The 15,396-nt window shown below is 50.5% G+C and overlaps 1 protein-coding gene across 2 annotated transcripts in view; it reads left to right on the top strand.

Moving 5' to 3' along the window:
• The window catches only part of DLG3 (discs large MAGUK scaffold protein 3), a 76,426-nt gene that overhangs the window by 3,614 nt on the left and 57,416 nt on the right, over positions 1–15,396 (top strand). For both annotated transcript variants that reach the window (XM_030449027.1, XM_030449026.1), the window contains exons 3-4: positions 7,023–7,117; positions 8,034–8,189. In XM_030449027.1, the coding sequence (XP_030304887.1) occupies positions 7,023–7,117; positions 8,034–8,189 (251 nt within the window). The remainder of the gene's footprint in view (positions 1–7,022; positions 7,118–8,033; positions 8,190–15,396) is intronic.

Raw genomic sequence — 15,396 nt, 5'->3', positions numbered from 1 at the left:
CATTCATACAACTTATGCTCAAAATAGTCCCCAGGCTGTGGTTAGCTCCACACTGGAGGCAGTGGTCCCTGTTGTGATCACTTTGACAAACCTGACATTAGCCCAACACCCCTGTGTGCCTTTGTGTGCTCCTCCAGCCTTCCCCAGAGCTGTGTGAAGGCAGTGAAGCAGCTTTCCCAAAGCCCAGGGGCTGTTTATATTGGAGTAAAAGCTGTGTGGGGAGTCTGTAGCTGGAGAGAGAATGTCCACATGCACACCAAGCTGGCTGCAGTTTGCACGTTAGTGAGCAGACACTGCACAGACTTTCCAGCTGCTTCCTTTAAGCTGTCTATGCCAGTGTCCTGTCAACACTTGCACAAGGGAGTGTAGCTTGGTTGCTGGTGACCTTTTCAACTGTTTAATCAGGATATTAGTTTCCTGTGCCGGAGTGAGCTTTCTCTAGATGTGTTTACCTAACTAAGAATTTGCATTAATTACTTCTGCCCCATGACCCATCCTTCCTCATGGAGTGTGGGTTTGTGAATTCCTCTGTCCCTGTGTGGACACGTGATGCTGTGTCAGGTTGTGTGCTCTCTTGTCTCTGCACATAGCTGGCACACACCAGGGTCATTTGGTGTCCATGGTCCAGACTTGCTGGAGCATGGTAACAGCTCTAGGAGGGTGTGTGACCATTTTATTTGGTTTTCACCTGCCTTATTCCCAATATGCTTCTGTGTCTCTGTCTAAAGTTTGCTTGGAGTCATGGAGCTGGTTCCAGGTTTGTCTTGAGGGGTGAGGATTTGACCAGTGGGTATGCCTCCTACTGCAGGGGTTTCCATGGCAGTGTCCCACACCATGTCAGATGTTTTTGGCTCTACAGAGGTCTCAACCTTTGGAGGTCCCTCCTCTTACAGCCTTTTAGCAACATGGGTCTGCTTTTGCCAACCCCTTGGGAACATGAATGTGTGAGTGTGCTACATCCCTCCCCTCAGGGTGCTCCTACAGGTAATGTTCTCCTAAAGCATGTATTGATACTTGAGTTTGAACACCAAAGTGCATTATGCCATAGTGGAGCTCACCAGAAGTGCCACACATTATGGAGCTGGGCAACATGAAAAATGACAGGGATGTGGCTTTTCGTATGTTTTGGGGTTATGTTTTTTGTTTGGTTTGGTTTTGGTTTTGTTCTGTTTTGTTTTTAAGAATAGGCCGTTTTGTTGACCCTAGTCTGCTCACCTCCAGGTGGAGGATCTGCTGGAATGTTTGGTAAAGCTTGTCTAGTGTCCAGGGCTGGATATATCTATAGTCGGAAAAGTGCCCAGTGTTGCTCTGCACATGCACCATTTTCTGCCAGGCTCCTCTGAGCGCAACACAGCCCTTTAAATCTTTCTGACCACCGTGCTAACTCCCAGGAGCTGCCCGTTCTCCAGGGTCTAGACACCCTGACAGAGACAGAGCTTGGTGCCTTGGCAGCTCTGTGTGCGCGGAGATGCGGGAGCTGCTTCACGCTGGAATGCACCAACACCCCCCTCCCCCTCCCCTCCTGCTCTGCTCGAAAGAAATTCCTTGGCAGTTGAGAGGGAAAACAGGCTGTGCTGGCTCCTTCCTTCTGGCTCCTCTCTCCCAGCTGGGTCTTTCCTGAGTCCGCAGAGCCAAGCACATGACTCGCAGCCTGGCAATAGGGCACTCGGGGAGCCTGGGCTCTTGGACGCTGTGGCTGGGCTGGGCAGTTCTGGGTCTGCTTTCCCTTTGCTCGCCAGAGCAGAAATGCTTGGCCCTGTCTCATGATACAGGGAAGGATGGGTCTTGTATGCAAAGGCAGCTCCCTGACCTTTCCTTCCCAGAGCTGGGGTTGAAAGGAGCTGTTGTGCCCTTTGCAGAGGGCAAAGTTGGGCAGACAGGCAGTTTTGTGTTCACTCAGCCATCCCGGCTGCCAGAAGCCCAAAGGCCAATGCTCCTCCTGAAAACCCTCTGGATGTAGACCTCAGTGAGTCCCTGTCAGCTGCTCAGGACCATATCCCTCTGTGGCTCCTTTTACCCTGAAGAAGGTTCTCCTGGAGAGCCCTGCAGAGGCACAAGGAGAGGGAGGCTGCTGCTGACTCAGTGCTACCCTGGGTGCAGGAAACTCAGCTCACCAGCACTGCTGCTGGGGATGGTGGTTGTGGCTTCACTGGCTGGCTGCAAGAGCCAGGGTGCAAAAGGGGAGGAATCTGAAGAATTCCCAGCTCTCCTCCTCTTGCAAATTAGCCCATGGTTTCCATTCCAAGGATGGAAACTCACAACTTAGTTGAAACTCTGCTGTGGCTGCCAGATGTACAAATCCTGCCTGCAGCAACAGGACTAGGACGTTGGTCCAAGGCTGGAGGTAAAGCTGCAGTGACACAGCTGATGACAATGCACGTGTCAGGGAAGAAACGTGATTTTCTGGAAGTATGCATGCTTGCTGGCACAAGGGCACTGCATTAACCCTCTGACGTGGGTGCTATAGAAATACTTAATGACACTTATTTGATGTATTGAGCCCAGGAGGAAATTGTTAGAAAATTCTAATCCATATAAATCTTGACTTACTCTTCCTTATTAGATCCAGAGCAAATTTATGCTGTCATCAAACAGAAATTTGGTTGTAAGACAGAACATGCAGCATCATCTTTTGCTGCCAGTGTCTTCTTACTGAGGCTTTTCAGGTAGCACTGGTCTTAAAATGCAAAAGTGAGGCAGACTTGGGTGCAACCTGTGATGCCCATGTGAAATGAAGGAGACCAGCATATGTATTAAACTATCTTTAGTGCCATGCACATGTGTTCTAAAATGTACTCCTGTCACAACTGTGCCCTTTGATCCCTGAATCTGTTTCCCCAATACTGAAACCCCTCTAATCCCTGGTGCCAGCAATGATTCTCTCTTCTAGCAAGCATATAAAATGGACTGAGAGTTTTGGAGGTGGAAGGTGGCTGCTTCAGAGGACAAGCTTCCTGCTCTGCAGGTACCTTGCCAGCTTAGCTACCCGAGGCTGTGTTCCTGCAGGAGATAGGTTACAAATGGGGATGCTGGCAGCAGTGCACCCCCACAAGGGGTCTGTTCAAGTCTTGTTTTCATTTTTGCAAAGTTTTGTGCATTCCAAGTGTAATCTGCACGACCAGGAGTCCCCACTATCACTTTGTGCAATTGCTGTTTTTATAACCAGAGGGAGAGTTGTTTTTGCATGAAAACAAATTCCCATTTGTCTGCCTGTGTGATGACTGCTTGCCATGACCTCACGGTCTTTGGGAAGGGCTTCAGGGGCTGCCAGCCCCAGGAGTGGTGGGCAGATCTGAGGACTCCCACTCCTCCTGTCACTAGCAGCTGCCCCATTTCTCCCCAGACACAGGATACAGCCTGGCAATGATGCAGTGCAAAGCAGCAGTTCCAAAAGCAGCATCAACGCCAGGCAGTGGCACAGTGCTCTGTGGAGCCTGGCACCCGTGTGGCCTGGCTGGGCTCCCTGTGGGTACAAAGCTGCTCTGCCAGCAGCTGAGACTTATAGCAGCTTTTTTTCCTGCAGCTGAGAGGTCATCAAGCAGCCTTTGGGAGCTGTACAGTGGGAGTCAGTACTGCTCCCATCTTATCTGCAACACGGGATGCACTCAAGAGTGTTGAGAGCTGGCTGATGTTATCACCCCCACCACTCTCCATCATTTCTGAGAGGTCATGGCAAACAGGAGAGGTTGCTGAGGACTGGAGGAATGCCAGTGTCACTCCAGTCTTCAAAAAGGGCACAAAGGATGATCCAGGCAATTACAGACCAGTCAGTCTCACTTCCATCCCTGAAAAAATGATGGAGCATCTCCTTCTGGAGGCCATCTCTAAGCACATGGAGCAGAAGAAGGTTATCAGGAGTAGTCAGCATGGATTTACCAAGGGAAATCATGCTTGACTATTCTGATAGCCTTCTGTGATGTTGTGACTGAATGGGCACATGCAGGGAGACCAGTGGATGTGGTCTACCTTGACCTTAGCAAGGCTTTTGACACAGCCTCCCATAACATCCTCATGAGCAAGCTCAGGAAATGTGGGATAGAAGAATGGACAGTGAGATGGATTAAGAACTGGCTATGCAATAGGGCCCAAAGAATGGTGATCAATGGTGCAGAGTGACTAGTGGAGTCCCCCAGGGATCAGTGCTGGGTCCCGTCCTGTTCAACATCTTTATCAGTGATCTTGATGACAGGAACAGAGTGTCTGCTCAGTAAGTTTTGCTGGTGACACAAAGCTGGGAGGAATGGCTGACACCCCAGAAGGCTGTGCTGCCATTCAGAGGGACCTGGACAGGCTGGAGAGTTGGGCAGGGAGAAATCTAATGAATTACAACAAGGGCAAGTGTAGAGTCTTGCATTTGGGAAAGAACAACCCCAAGTACCAGTACAGGTTGGGGACTGAGCTGTTGAAGAGAAGTGAGGGGGAAAGGGACCTGTGGGTGCTGTTGGATGGAAGGATGACCGTGAGCCAGCAATGTGTCCTTGTGGCCAAGAAGGCCAATGGCATCCTGGGGTGCATTAGAAGGGGGGTGGTTGATAGGTTGAGAGAGGTTCTCCTCCCCCTCTACATTGCCCTGGTGAGGCCACATCTGGAATATTGTGTCCAGTTCTGAGGCCCTCATTCCAAGAAGTGCAGGGAACTGCTTGAAAGAGTCCAGCATGGAGACAGAGATGGTTAAGGGAGTGGAACATCTCCCTTATGAGAAAAGGCTGAGGGAGCTGGGGCTCTTCAGCTTGGAGAAGAGAATGAGAGGTGACCTCATGAACGTTTACAAATATATAAAGGGTGAGTGTCAAGAGGATCAAGGCAGGTTCTTCTCTGTAATGACCAATGATAGGACAAGGGTAATGGATGCAAGTTGGAGCATGGAAGGTTCCATGTAAAAATAAGGAAAAGCTTTTTTACTGCGAGGATGACAGAACACTGGAACAGGTTTCATAGTGAGGTTGTGGAGTCTCCTCTGGAGACATTCAAAACCCATCTGGATGCATTCCTGTGTGACCTACACTGGGTGGTCCTGCTCTGGCAGGGGCATTGGGCTCAATCTCTAAGGTCCTTTCCAATCCCTAACCCTGATTTCTGTGAACATGCTGCCACAGTGCATGGGCATGTGATTAAGTACAGGAAGAGGATGGGCACTTGTGTTTTGGGGTGCAATCCTGCTTTGTGAAAGCCTCCCTGGGAAACAGTCTTGGGCAGTGCTCAGCATGTCCCTGCTTACACTGCCCAGTGCTCACCAGATTTTCTTTAGAAATCTTTATAAAGTGGGCATTTAATGCCCGTAATGTGGCATAGTTCAAAGTGAGAAGCCACACACTAAAGGGCTGTTGCAGCTGCTTCATCTCTGAGCTCCCAGGGATTGCCAGGGGAACAGCCACAGCCCCCTCAAGCTGAGACCACTGCTTGTATTGCTCACAGAAGGGCTCCCCAGCCTCTTCCACTGCAGACACAGGCATAGAAAATGAACTCAGGTTTCTGCTGTGGCTTTCTCCACTCTGAGTGCTTAGCTGTGCTGCTATGACTTTTTGGCCCTGCCAACTCTGCCAAGCTTCCTGTTTCCCAGGTGCTTAAAGGGCTTCATTACCTTTTTATGCCTTTTGCAAGGTGTTTACCAAAGTCCTTTGGCTGACCTTTTGGAACTTTATCTTTAACCTGGCAGCATTTACCATTGTTTCTGGTTTTCTCATTTGAACACAACTTCAGCTGTTTAGATGAATGTCTTCTCACTTTTAATAGTCTGCCTTCCCCTGTGGTCTAGCCTTGCTATCCTCTCTTTTGCCTTTACATTATCCTGCAGCCAGGCACTGTGTGTTTGCTCTGATGTCCCAGTGGGGTCTCTCTAAATAGGATCAGTGCCTCCCACAAATGTTTTACCCTCTTCATTACCCCTTTCAGTTTCTTCATTAAAAAGCTGCTCACTTTTGATATGGTTCCCTTTCTGAAATTAAATGCTTCTGCAATGGCTATATTGGCTTTCTTTGCAACCACAGGGGTGCTGGATCTGGAAGACCATGTCTGAGCTTGCTCTGGAGATGAGCTGGGGGCTGCTGAAGGCTGATAATTGCCTTGAATGCATGAGAGCAGGAACTTCCTTGGGCAGGAGAAAAGCTCACTGCAGCCCTTCTGCTCCCTGCAGTCATCCATGTGTGACCAGGAGAGGGTAATATGCTCCTGGCAGGGGTAGAAAAGGGTCTGGGTTCCCACAGTGCCTCTGGAGCTACACCCAGTAGCAGCTGCCATCAGATTCTGCTGTCGTCCCATAACTGTCTCTGGAGCAGCAAGGGCTGTTACACCCCATTCTCATGCCTCTCTCTGAAGCCACTACAATTTACAGCAGCAGACTCAGGTCCCTGGAGCCCAGAGTGAAGATCTGCTTGTGGCAGTGCACAACTTGTATCATGCCAGGCAGGAAAATGAAATTTACAGGGGAAGGAGCTGAAGATAACGCAGCTGTAGCCATCAGCTTTAGAGCTTGTACACTTTGAGCCTGATGTCCTAGTGTCCCGTGCCCTTTCTTCTTGTCTTTGTGGGAAGGGTGCTTCTCTGTGAGCCAGGGGCAGCAGCTATGGGAAGAGAAAAGCAGCAGGACAGGCAGCAGGGGCCTGCCTTGTGCAGGATGCTTCTTGGAGCAAAAAGGACATAGGTCCATGCATGAGGCTGGCATAGCCTGGAGGAGAGCAGGATGGGGTGGGTTTGTGATTTATGTTGCTGAGCATGGCTTGCTTATAGTCCCTGTGAAGTGTGTAGTCATTGCTCCAAGGAAATGCCCTTGCTGTCCACAGCCATGGGACACTGCACTCTGAGCCAGGTATATTTCCACCTCTTGCCTTGCCCTGGGGCTGGGGATGGAGAGCCAGTAGAGCCCTGTCCCAGCCCAACACCCAGGTTGCAACCTCACACAAAGGGCTCAGACTTACGATGCTCTGGGAACAGAGCAGCTGCCCACGGATGCTGTACCCCATGCAGGATGCTGGCATGGAGCTGCCTCTACTGGTCCTGTAAGTGTTTCTCACACTGTTTTGCAGATATCTATGAATTCTACAACTTCATGCTGCACTCCGCACCCCTGCAGACTCCCAGCCCAGAAACAAGTTACAGCAGAGCCAGGCAGCAGCATGAGGTGAGTGAACCCAGCTCCATAATCACACCCAGAGAGTTTCAAAGCCTCCCCCAGGTAAGAGCCACTCTAGCACGATGCTGCAGGGCCAGACCTTGCATGCTCCTGCACCAAGGGGAAGGTGCACTGTACCAAGGGGCACAGGAGGCTGCCAGCATCACACCCAGGAAATTTCCACAACTCCTCTATCACTGCTTGTCTCATTAATGAGGCAATTTCTCTAATTCAAAAAGTGTTAATTGAATTATTCCTAATGCAAGTAGCTGGAGCTCCAGATTAGTTGTTCCTGTCTGACACCGTCTCCCATGGAGATATTTCATCTCTCTGATCTAGCCACCTTGTGGGTTGCTTTTGATGCATGAAGTAGGCTGAGTCTCTTAAGTTTCCCTTTTCAAGATTATTTTCCAACTCTCAGATAACTTCTGTCTCTCTTATTTGCATTCTTTTTAATTTTCAGCAGTCTTTTATAAGATATGGAACTAGGTAGGAAGCCAGGAATTGAGCTGGTGTGCTTCTACCAACTTCCCACAGGAGCCACTCCTTCTGGCCCTCCCCAGCTACCAGCTTCCCTCACACAGACCCAACACAACAGCCCAAGCCCATGGACACCATTGAATCCATCCTCCTTTCTCAAAAAATGTGCTTGTGTTGCTGAAACATCAAGTCCAACCCATACCCAGCAGTGGGGCAGCCCTGGATGGGTCTGCAAGCCTACACTGTCACCTGCAGTGCTCCTTCTGCCCATGGGGCCATGGTGGGGCAGGCTGTGGTGGTGGTGGGATGCTCACTGAAAGCAGGATTAGTCCCCCCTGCATGGTAGGAAGCTCATTTGGGCCCTTCCAGAAGTGGTGGTGGTGGTGATGGTGTCTGGAGGCTGCTGACCTGCCCTATCTGCACGTCCCCCCCCGTCTTGTTTCAGAACCGGTCCCAGGATGGTGAGTGGAGGCTTCCCACAGGGTCTGGGGACAGCGTGCCAGGGACACCACCGCGGCTGGTGAAGGTGACAGCACGGAGGACAGAGGCCCGAGCCAGTGTCTGCAGCCTGGTGCTCGGCTCTCACAGCGCCCTGCCCCAGGTGAGCCTCCATGCACCCCCCTCTGCCAGCCCAGCCAGCAGCTGGCACTAAGGGGACACCCCCCATAGCACTGTGGGGACGGTGTCAGGAAGGCATTTTCCTCCCCTGGGGCTGGCAGTGTTTCCTCAGAGCTGTTCTGGTGATGCTCAGGCTAGGAAATACAGCACTCACCTCTGCCAAGGGCCAGACAGCTCCAAAACCTTACCCTTGTGTCAGCATTTGCCATGGTTTGGTGCTGGTCCTCAGGGCTCGGAGGGCACGTGAATGTAGTGCAGGAATAGAGAGGCCGTGCAGAGCTGGAAATCCTCCCAGCCTCATCCCTCTCGCCTCCAGTGCTGGCACACTCCCACGTTGCAGATTTCTTTACTTTTTTCTCTGAGCTCTTAAATGGCAGGTGCATTCCTCAGCTTACTGGGAACTTTTCTCTGCTGTCTTATTTACCTGGAAACTCTGTTTATTTGAATGTCCATCATAAATCTCAGCTTCCTCCTGGAGCAAGTGCATCATTTGAGCTATGCATTTAAAGGAGTTTTAGGGGTGAGCAAAGGGAAGAATGCACTTTTGGGTTGGGTGATGTGGCCAGGATGGATGGACCTCACTGCAAATTTGAAGTGACATGAAAATGTTGTTTTCCATGGCATAAATTGAAATTATGCTTGTTTTCTAAGTCAGTGTATTCTTCTGAAATATTTTAAATACAAAAATTTCACTGCTGCTTTTCTGTCCTTTTTAAATGTTTCCCTTGTTATTCTGGTCTGCAATAAAATGGGTAACAACCCATTTTTTCCCTTACTGTTTAGTTTTTCCTTTTCCTCTTACTACTCTCTCTGTTTTCAAACACTCACCAAATCTTTACCACTTTTGGAAGGGCTGGACAGTGTTTTTTTGAACACAACAGGAGGATGAGCTCAGCTGCCAGTCCCTGTTCACCAGTGGGAGGGAACCATGACCGCAGATGGGGGAGTCACAGGACAAAAACCCTTGAGGGATCACAGCCTGATCAGTCAGGAACAGTCAGATTTTATGGTATTTTCTTCCTTACTCTCCCAGGCTGTGGAGGGCAGTATCTCTTCCATCCAGTCCCAAATGTCTGTCTGGGTTGCAAAGTCTCCTTTAGCAGCAGCTTTCATTTTAAGGCTTCATGCAATGAGGAATCTGCTGTGTCCCTAGCATGGGTGGCCTGATGGTTATTTCTCCTTCCAATTAAAACTCTGCATTTTGCTGTTAGCCTGGATTTCTCTTGCTTCCAGCCCCAGAAAAAACTGCTACCTTTGTTTGCTAAGATAAAGGACCACAGCAATCAGAAATGTTCCCAACATGTAGGTATTTATAGATGTGTCTAAGTTCCCTCTTAACTTCCCTTAGATTAACTAAACAGATTGGCTTCTTTACACAGTGTAAGGCAAGTTGTTCCAGCCCTGAAATACTTCCTGTCATTCTTCTCTGAATTTTCTTTTTTTTTAATTCAGCCTCCTTCTTCCCTAATCTGTGTTGGTCTGAAGGTCTGAAGCCAAACCCCAGTGCCAAGTGCTGGCACTTTGGGGATCACAGGTCTGTGGGGACTGCAGCTGCCAGCTTGGAGCAGGAGGTCACTGTCCCAAGAGGGAAGGAATGGTGGGGACTCAGATGGGCAGGAAAGGGCTCCAGGAGGGCTGTGCTGACAGATTCTCATCTGCATCCTCTTTCTTCCCAGAGGATGGCTAGGTCAGTCTGGCTGCAGGCACAGCAGGAACCTGGAGGGGTAAAAACCATCGGGATGATAGTGTTCAGTGCTGGTCTTAACCAAATCTGTCCTCCTGCCTGAAATTTTGCTTTCTGTGGAAAGTCAGCAGCTTTCCTGGAAACTGGGAAACCACCAGGCGGTGGTACTAGAGAGCAGCAGGCTCAAATGCTGCTCCTGTTCAGCAGCCCTGTGCTGGGATAGGGGGGCCTTTGACAAAGCAGAGAGCCTGTTCCCTGAGATGTCATCTTCAACACTGAATGTAGGACTTGCCCCAGCAGACCAGAAGCATTTCCAGCAGTCCTCCATGTCAGCAATCTGGACCAAGATACAGAATGGGCCATTCCTGATGTATCACAGGACCTGCTCTGCATCCTTACTCCTGCATGAAGGCACGAAGGAGACCTCAGCTTCTGTCCTGCATCACCTCTAGTGTTGGTTCTCAACAGCCCTAGTGCCCAGGATGGTGTCAGGGCTAGGATAACACCTACACACCCACTCCTGCCCATCTCACAGTGACTTCTTGCTCCTCAGTCTTCAGCGTGCTTTTTGTCACGGGCATTCCCGAAGTGGGTGTCAGGAAAACTCTTGAGATGGCAAATAGCAGTTGGAAGAACAAGGGAAGATTTTTTTAATAGGTGATACTTAATGCTAGGGCAGGAAGGCACCAGCAGCAGGGCAGAGCAGCTGCCCCCCTATAATGCTACCAGCCAAGGAATAGGACTTCTAACAGACACCTACTATTGAAAAAAGGCAAGATGGTGAACTGGTGTGTCCTGCCTGAAGTAAGAGCAATTATCAGATCCTTCAATGTAAGTTTTCTGTTGTCCTGGCTTTGTCATCTCCCCTGCCTGCAGCTCTCCCTGTCAGTGATAGCAGAGCAAAAACCACCATAACCTGCTTTAGCCAGGAAGACACATGGGAAATAAATTGCCTCTCCACACAGATACTTCCAGGAACAGGAAATTTTCTGTCTGCTGGCAAGGATATGTGTGTACACCAAGTAGCCCTGCAGTGTCCAAATAGCTGCTGCAAAGGAAGTGGGACCAGTAAATAATGCAGCACCATATGCTTCCTGATGGCTATGCAGAGGGCTGAAACCATCCCTCCATGGGAAAGTGGATGTTCAACCCTTAATGAGGCAAGACCAAAGGGACTCAGCCAGCAGAAATCCCTGCTGAGGCACTCAGGGGCACCATCCTGCCTGAATTCTGGGGTTTGTTTGGGTTTATTTGCTAAATCCTCCATTTCAGTCTTTCCCTGAGCCCCGTGGTTGCCTTACCAGGGCTTCTCAGGGCTTGTATGCATCTGCAGTGAGAAGTCCCACAAGGATGCTCCTATGGCTGGTGCCACTCACCTGCACTCACAGGCTGGCCCAAAGGCTGCTTCTTTCAGTAAACACCATTCTCATCCTCTATGGGGGTAGTAGAGGGCAGACAGCTGTAAAGATAAATGAAAGAGGAACAATGGCACTGATAAGCAGAAACACTGCACCTGCAAGAATACATTGCTCATCCCCTGCCACCCATTCCTGCCTCCCAGTGTGGCTCTGCAGCCACTCCAGCCTCATCAGCAGTGGGGTGCTGCCCCTCCTGCTGTCACCTGCCCGTGCATCCTGCCCTTCCTCCAGCCTGCCAAGGGTTTCGTTGCTTTGCTGCCCAGCTCCAGCCTCGAGGCTCTATCCTTGCTCAGCCATGCAGCTGACACTCAGCAGCAGCAGGTCTTAATGTGATGGATAGAGCGAGCAAGACTGCTTCAGCAGCAAGATATTCCATGCATGCTCTGAAATCAGGTGAATAGGAAACCTCGCTGGCAGGGGATGCTGCTGCTCTTGCTGGATGCGGGTGTGTGAGATGCCACTGAGTATGCCAGGTGCAGACTGTGCTATGAGCCCTGCTGGGGCTTATATCCTTCCCTCTCCTGCATCTCAGGAAGGCCCAGCTCTGCAGGAACACCTAGCATGGTGTCAGGAGCCTTACCTGCAGCACCTGCCACTGAAGATGCATCTGTCTGCCCAGTGACCCACAGATGAAGCATGAAAAAGACCCATGGAGCTCTCTACGGGATTTGGCAGAGAAAAGCAGGCTGTGCCATCAGTGTGGAGACGGCCTGTCTGCTTCCCCTGTCCTTCTCTTGAGTGCTTTTTCCTCTTTCCTGATTCCATTTTGGCCAAATGACAAGGTCATTCCTGTGCTCTGCACCTTTGCCTGGTGGGAGCAGCTGTGGGCAGCTGCAGCAGGTTGGGATGGGACTGGCATGTGGCAGATGCTGTGGCTACAGGAATGCCTGCTGCAAGCTCCCCACTTCCCCCTTCCCTGGCTGCAGCCCCACTGCTCCTCATTTTTTTCTGCAAGTTGTGTGAGAGGGGAAGAACCAAGTAGCTGTTTGTTACTGCAAGGAGGGACAGGGAAATTAAGCAGGTCCCTGACGCAGGCCAATGCCTGACAATGAATGCAGCCCCCTCCAAGAAGCCCCCCATGAGGTTGCATAAGCCTGGCTGTCCCCACCATCCCATGTCCTCTCTGTGGTCTGGCTGGACAGGCAGCTGAGGCTATCACTGCGTGCTGACCACTGTTTTATCTCAGCTCAAGCCTGGCAGGACCAGCCCTGCAACCCCAAAATCCTGGGAAGTGTCAAATACTCAAGCAATAGGAGCATTGGAGCAACCAGGTCCTGGAGGGACACATGCAAACTCACAGAGTCCATTCCCATACACCTTTTAGAGCATGTTTAATTTTGAGAGAAACAGAGAAGAAAAGCAGCAAGCCACAGCCCAGAGGCCCTGACTGCTGACCTGGTGTCACTTGAGCTGCTTCTTCCTGGCAGTCGCTTCAAGGGTTCTGTGTTCAGATGCTCTCCAGCAGCTTTGGGTTTCAACACTGCAGACACAGGCTCAGAGGCCAAAACACTGAAGGCAGGGGGGTGTATGTCTGCAATAATGCACTCATACTGAACCATACACCAGCCCTGCACAGCACTGTCCAGCTGGGCAGTGCTGCCTGTTTCCCAAGGATGCTGCTGCTCAAAGTGAGGTCAGCACAGGCTGTGTCAGTAAGAGCTGTCACTTCAGTGGACATTTTGGGGTTGAATGGCCTCAGCTTTACTAGAGGCTCTTGCTATTCCTGCTGAGGAGATAAACAAGGAGATGCTTAGACCTCAGCTTCTGAGCTTAGACCTGAGCTTCTCCCAGCTCAATATACAGCTTCAGCAAAGGATGAAGTCAGTAAAGTCAATAAGCTATCAAATCAAAGGCTCATGCATGGCCACCTGTTCATACACTGTGGACTTTCTGTCAAAACCAGCAACAAAAGGAAGATCCTCAGCAGATCCCGAGGCTTTTCTAGCTATGCAGTGTAGGAAAGCCCTGCATGACATAGGGCTGTTGGTCCATTCATTCATCCAAGTCATTGTCACTGTTTTGAAGTTATTTTGTGATGGTACAAGTGCACCCAGGTTCCTCATGTTGTGGCAGGAAGGGGACAGTGAGGCGAGGCTTTGGGATGTTTTCTGCAGATGGCCATGCTCCAGAGTCATGCAGATGAGCCTGGAGTCCATTCATCCTCCCTCCAGATTCAGGCTTCCACTATGTTTGCCTCCATCTATTGCATGTAGCTGTCCAAGCTCAGGAAGGCACAGCTGCTGCGCTGGCTCACACGTGAGGTTTACACTGATGGGTTTCATGTGTAGCTCTGGAGGCAAGAACTGATACCACTCACATCCATCTCAGTGGGGTGGGGACTAAACAGGGGTCAGTTCCATTAGTACCTTGGCCAGGAGCTTCATGAGCCATCATACTGTCCTTGCTGGGTCTCTGCTTTGCTCATCAATTTTCCAAAACGACCTAGTGCAGCCTCACTGCAGGGTCCCCACAGCAGCACCCAGATCCCTCTTTTCTTGCTTTGCCTTGTCAGGTGACTGACCACATTTCTGCTGCAACCAAAGTGAAGCACTGGAGCCCATCTCCCATAGCACAAAGCAACCAGAGGCTCTCAAAGTGCAGAACCTCCATGCCCATAGCACAGGATCTGCCACCCTGACCTCAACCCATCCACGCTCCACTCCCCCTCGCCGCAGCTCCAGCATCTTGGGAGGCTGTGGATAAATCTCCTGGATGTATTTCTCCTCACCATTGTGGTCTCCTCACCAATTTTTTAAAAAAAAGAAACCAAGTTTGAAGGCAAAGCATGGAAAGTCAGCTGCTTTCTATCTGGAGCACTGGATGGGGAAATATTACTGCTTCTTAATAGCATCAGGCTAAATGGAAATCAGGATTCTGGTGGCAGAGGCAGTGCCAGCACTGTTAGAAATAGAGCAGCCATGATAACTGTTCATGAAGGTTTTTAATCTTTAGGATTTTGAGTTTCAAGCTATGCTGAGAGAGCTATTATCCTTGGCTTGGTAGGAGCTTGGAGAATTGCAGGGAAAGGTGGACAATGGGTGAGTGCAGGTCTGTGAATCATTCCTCTTGTGAATCCAAGTGTGAGCCATTTGAAAGGTTCTTTCTGCTGTGTGCTGCTTCCCCTTGCTTTGCTGTGCATGCTCTGGGGGATTAGACCATATGTGGCTTCAGCAGTGCAAACATTTCAAGCCGGCCTCATGCCCTTTTGCAGGAAACAAGGGTTTGCTCTGGGGCAAAACCCACCAGAGCCTTGAAACCTGCAAGTACAAAGGACTTTGCAGGATCTTTGCTGGCATTGCACTTAAAAAATATTCAAAGTACTGAGACTCAGGCAAAGGCCTCCTGCGGCCTGTGGCCTAGATAGCTGTTGGGGCTGGCACTGCTCAGGCACATCAGCTTCTGTGCCCAAAGCCCTGGCATGGAGAGCATCACGCCGAGCTGGCATTTCTTCCCCAGCCTCACAACCAACTTCCCACCTGCGCGTGTCCAGGAAATATGGCCATGCCCTGCCAGGCTGTTTCCCCTTTTTATGGGGTATTTTTAGACCAGATCACTTCACAGCCTGGGCTAAAGCAGACTGGGAAAGGAGCTGCAGCAGAACAAGCAAGGGGTTTGTTCTGCATTGCAGTGTGAGGGAGAAACCCAAGCTGGTCCTGGAGCTGGATTCATTGCTGAAGGCAGGGGGAAGCTCTGCCTGATGCTTTCCAAGTGCATTGCAGACCTTCTCCCTTGACACATACCGCCCAGCTGTTTCCCCTCCGTGAAGCAGTAGATTTTGGGTAGCTAAATCTCACAGGGTGTTTTTTTTTCAGGGAGATTTTGTAAGCTTTGGGACTCTGCTGCTGTGGGAGCACTGCCGTGTTACTGCTTGGGTTCAAGACAAAAGTGCGGTGATGGAACTGGTCTCCCAGCTGCCTGCTGTCACCACACCGTGGCTCAGTTGCAGAGCTCATGGCCTGGCATCCTTTGAGTTAAAACTTGACCTAGCTGTGTACTCTGGCCCCTGTGGATGCCCAGGTCCTGGGACCCGACCATCCCTTGTCCAAACCAATCCCTGAAGCCAATGGGAGGGAAGAGGCACGTCATCC

Source organism: Calypte anna, chromosome 4, assembly GCF_003957555.1.
Source record: "Calypte anna isolate BGI_N300 chromosome 4, bCalAnn1_v1.p, whole genome shotgun sequence".
Lineage (NCBI taxonomy): Eukaryota > Metazoa > Chordata > Aves > Apodiformes > Trochilidae > Calypte > Calypte anna.
This window is presented reverse-complemented; position numbering and strand designations above follow the sequence as displayed.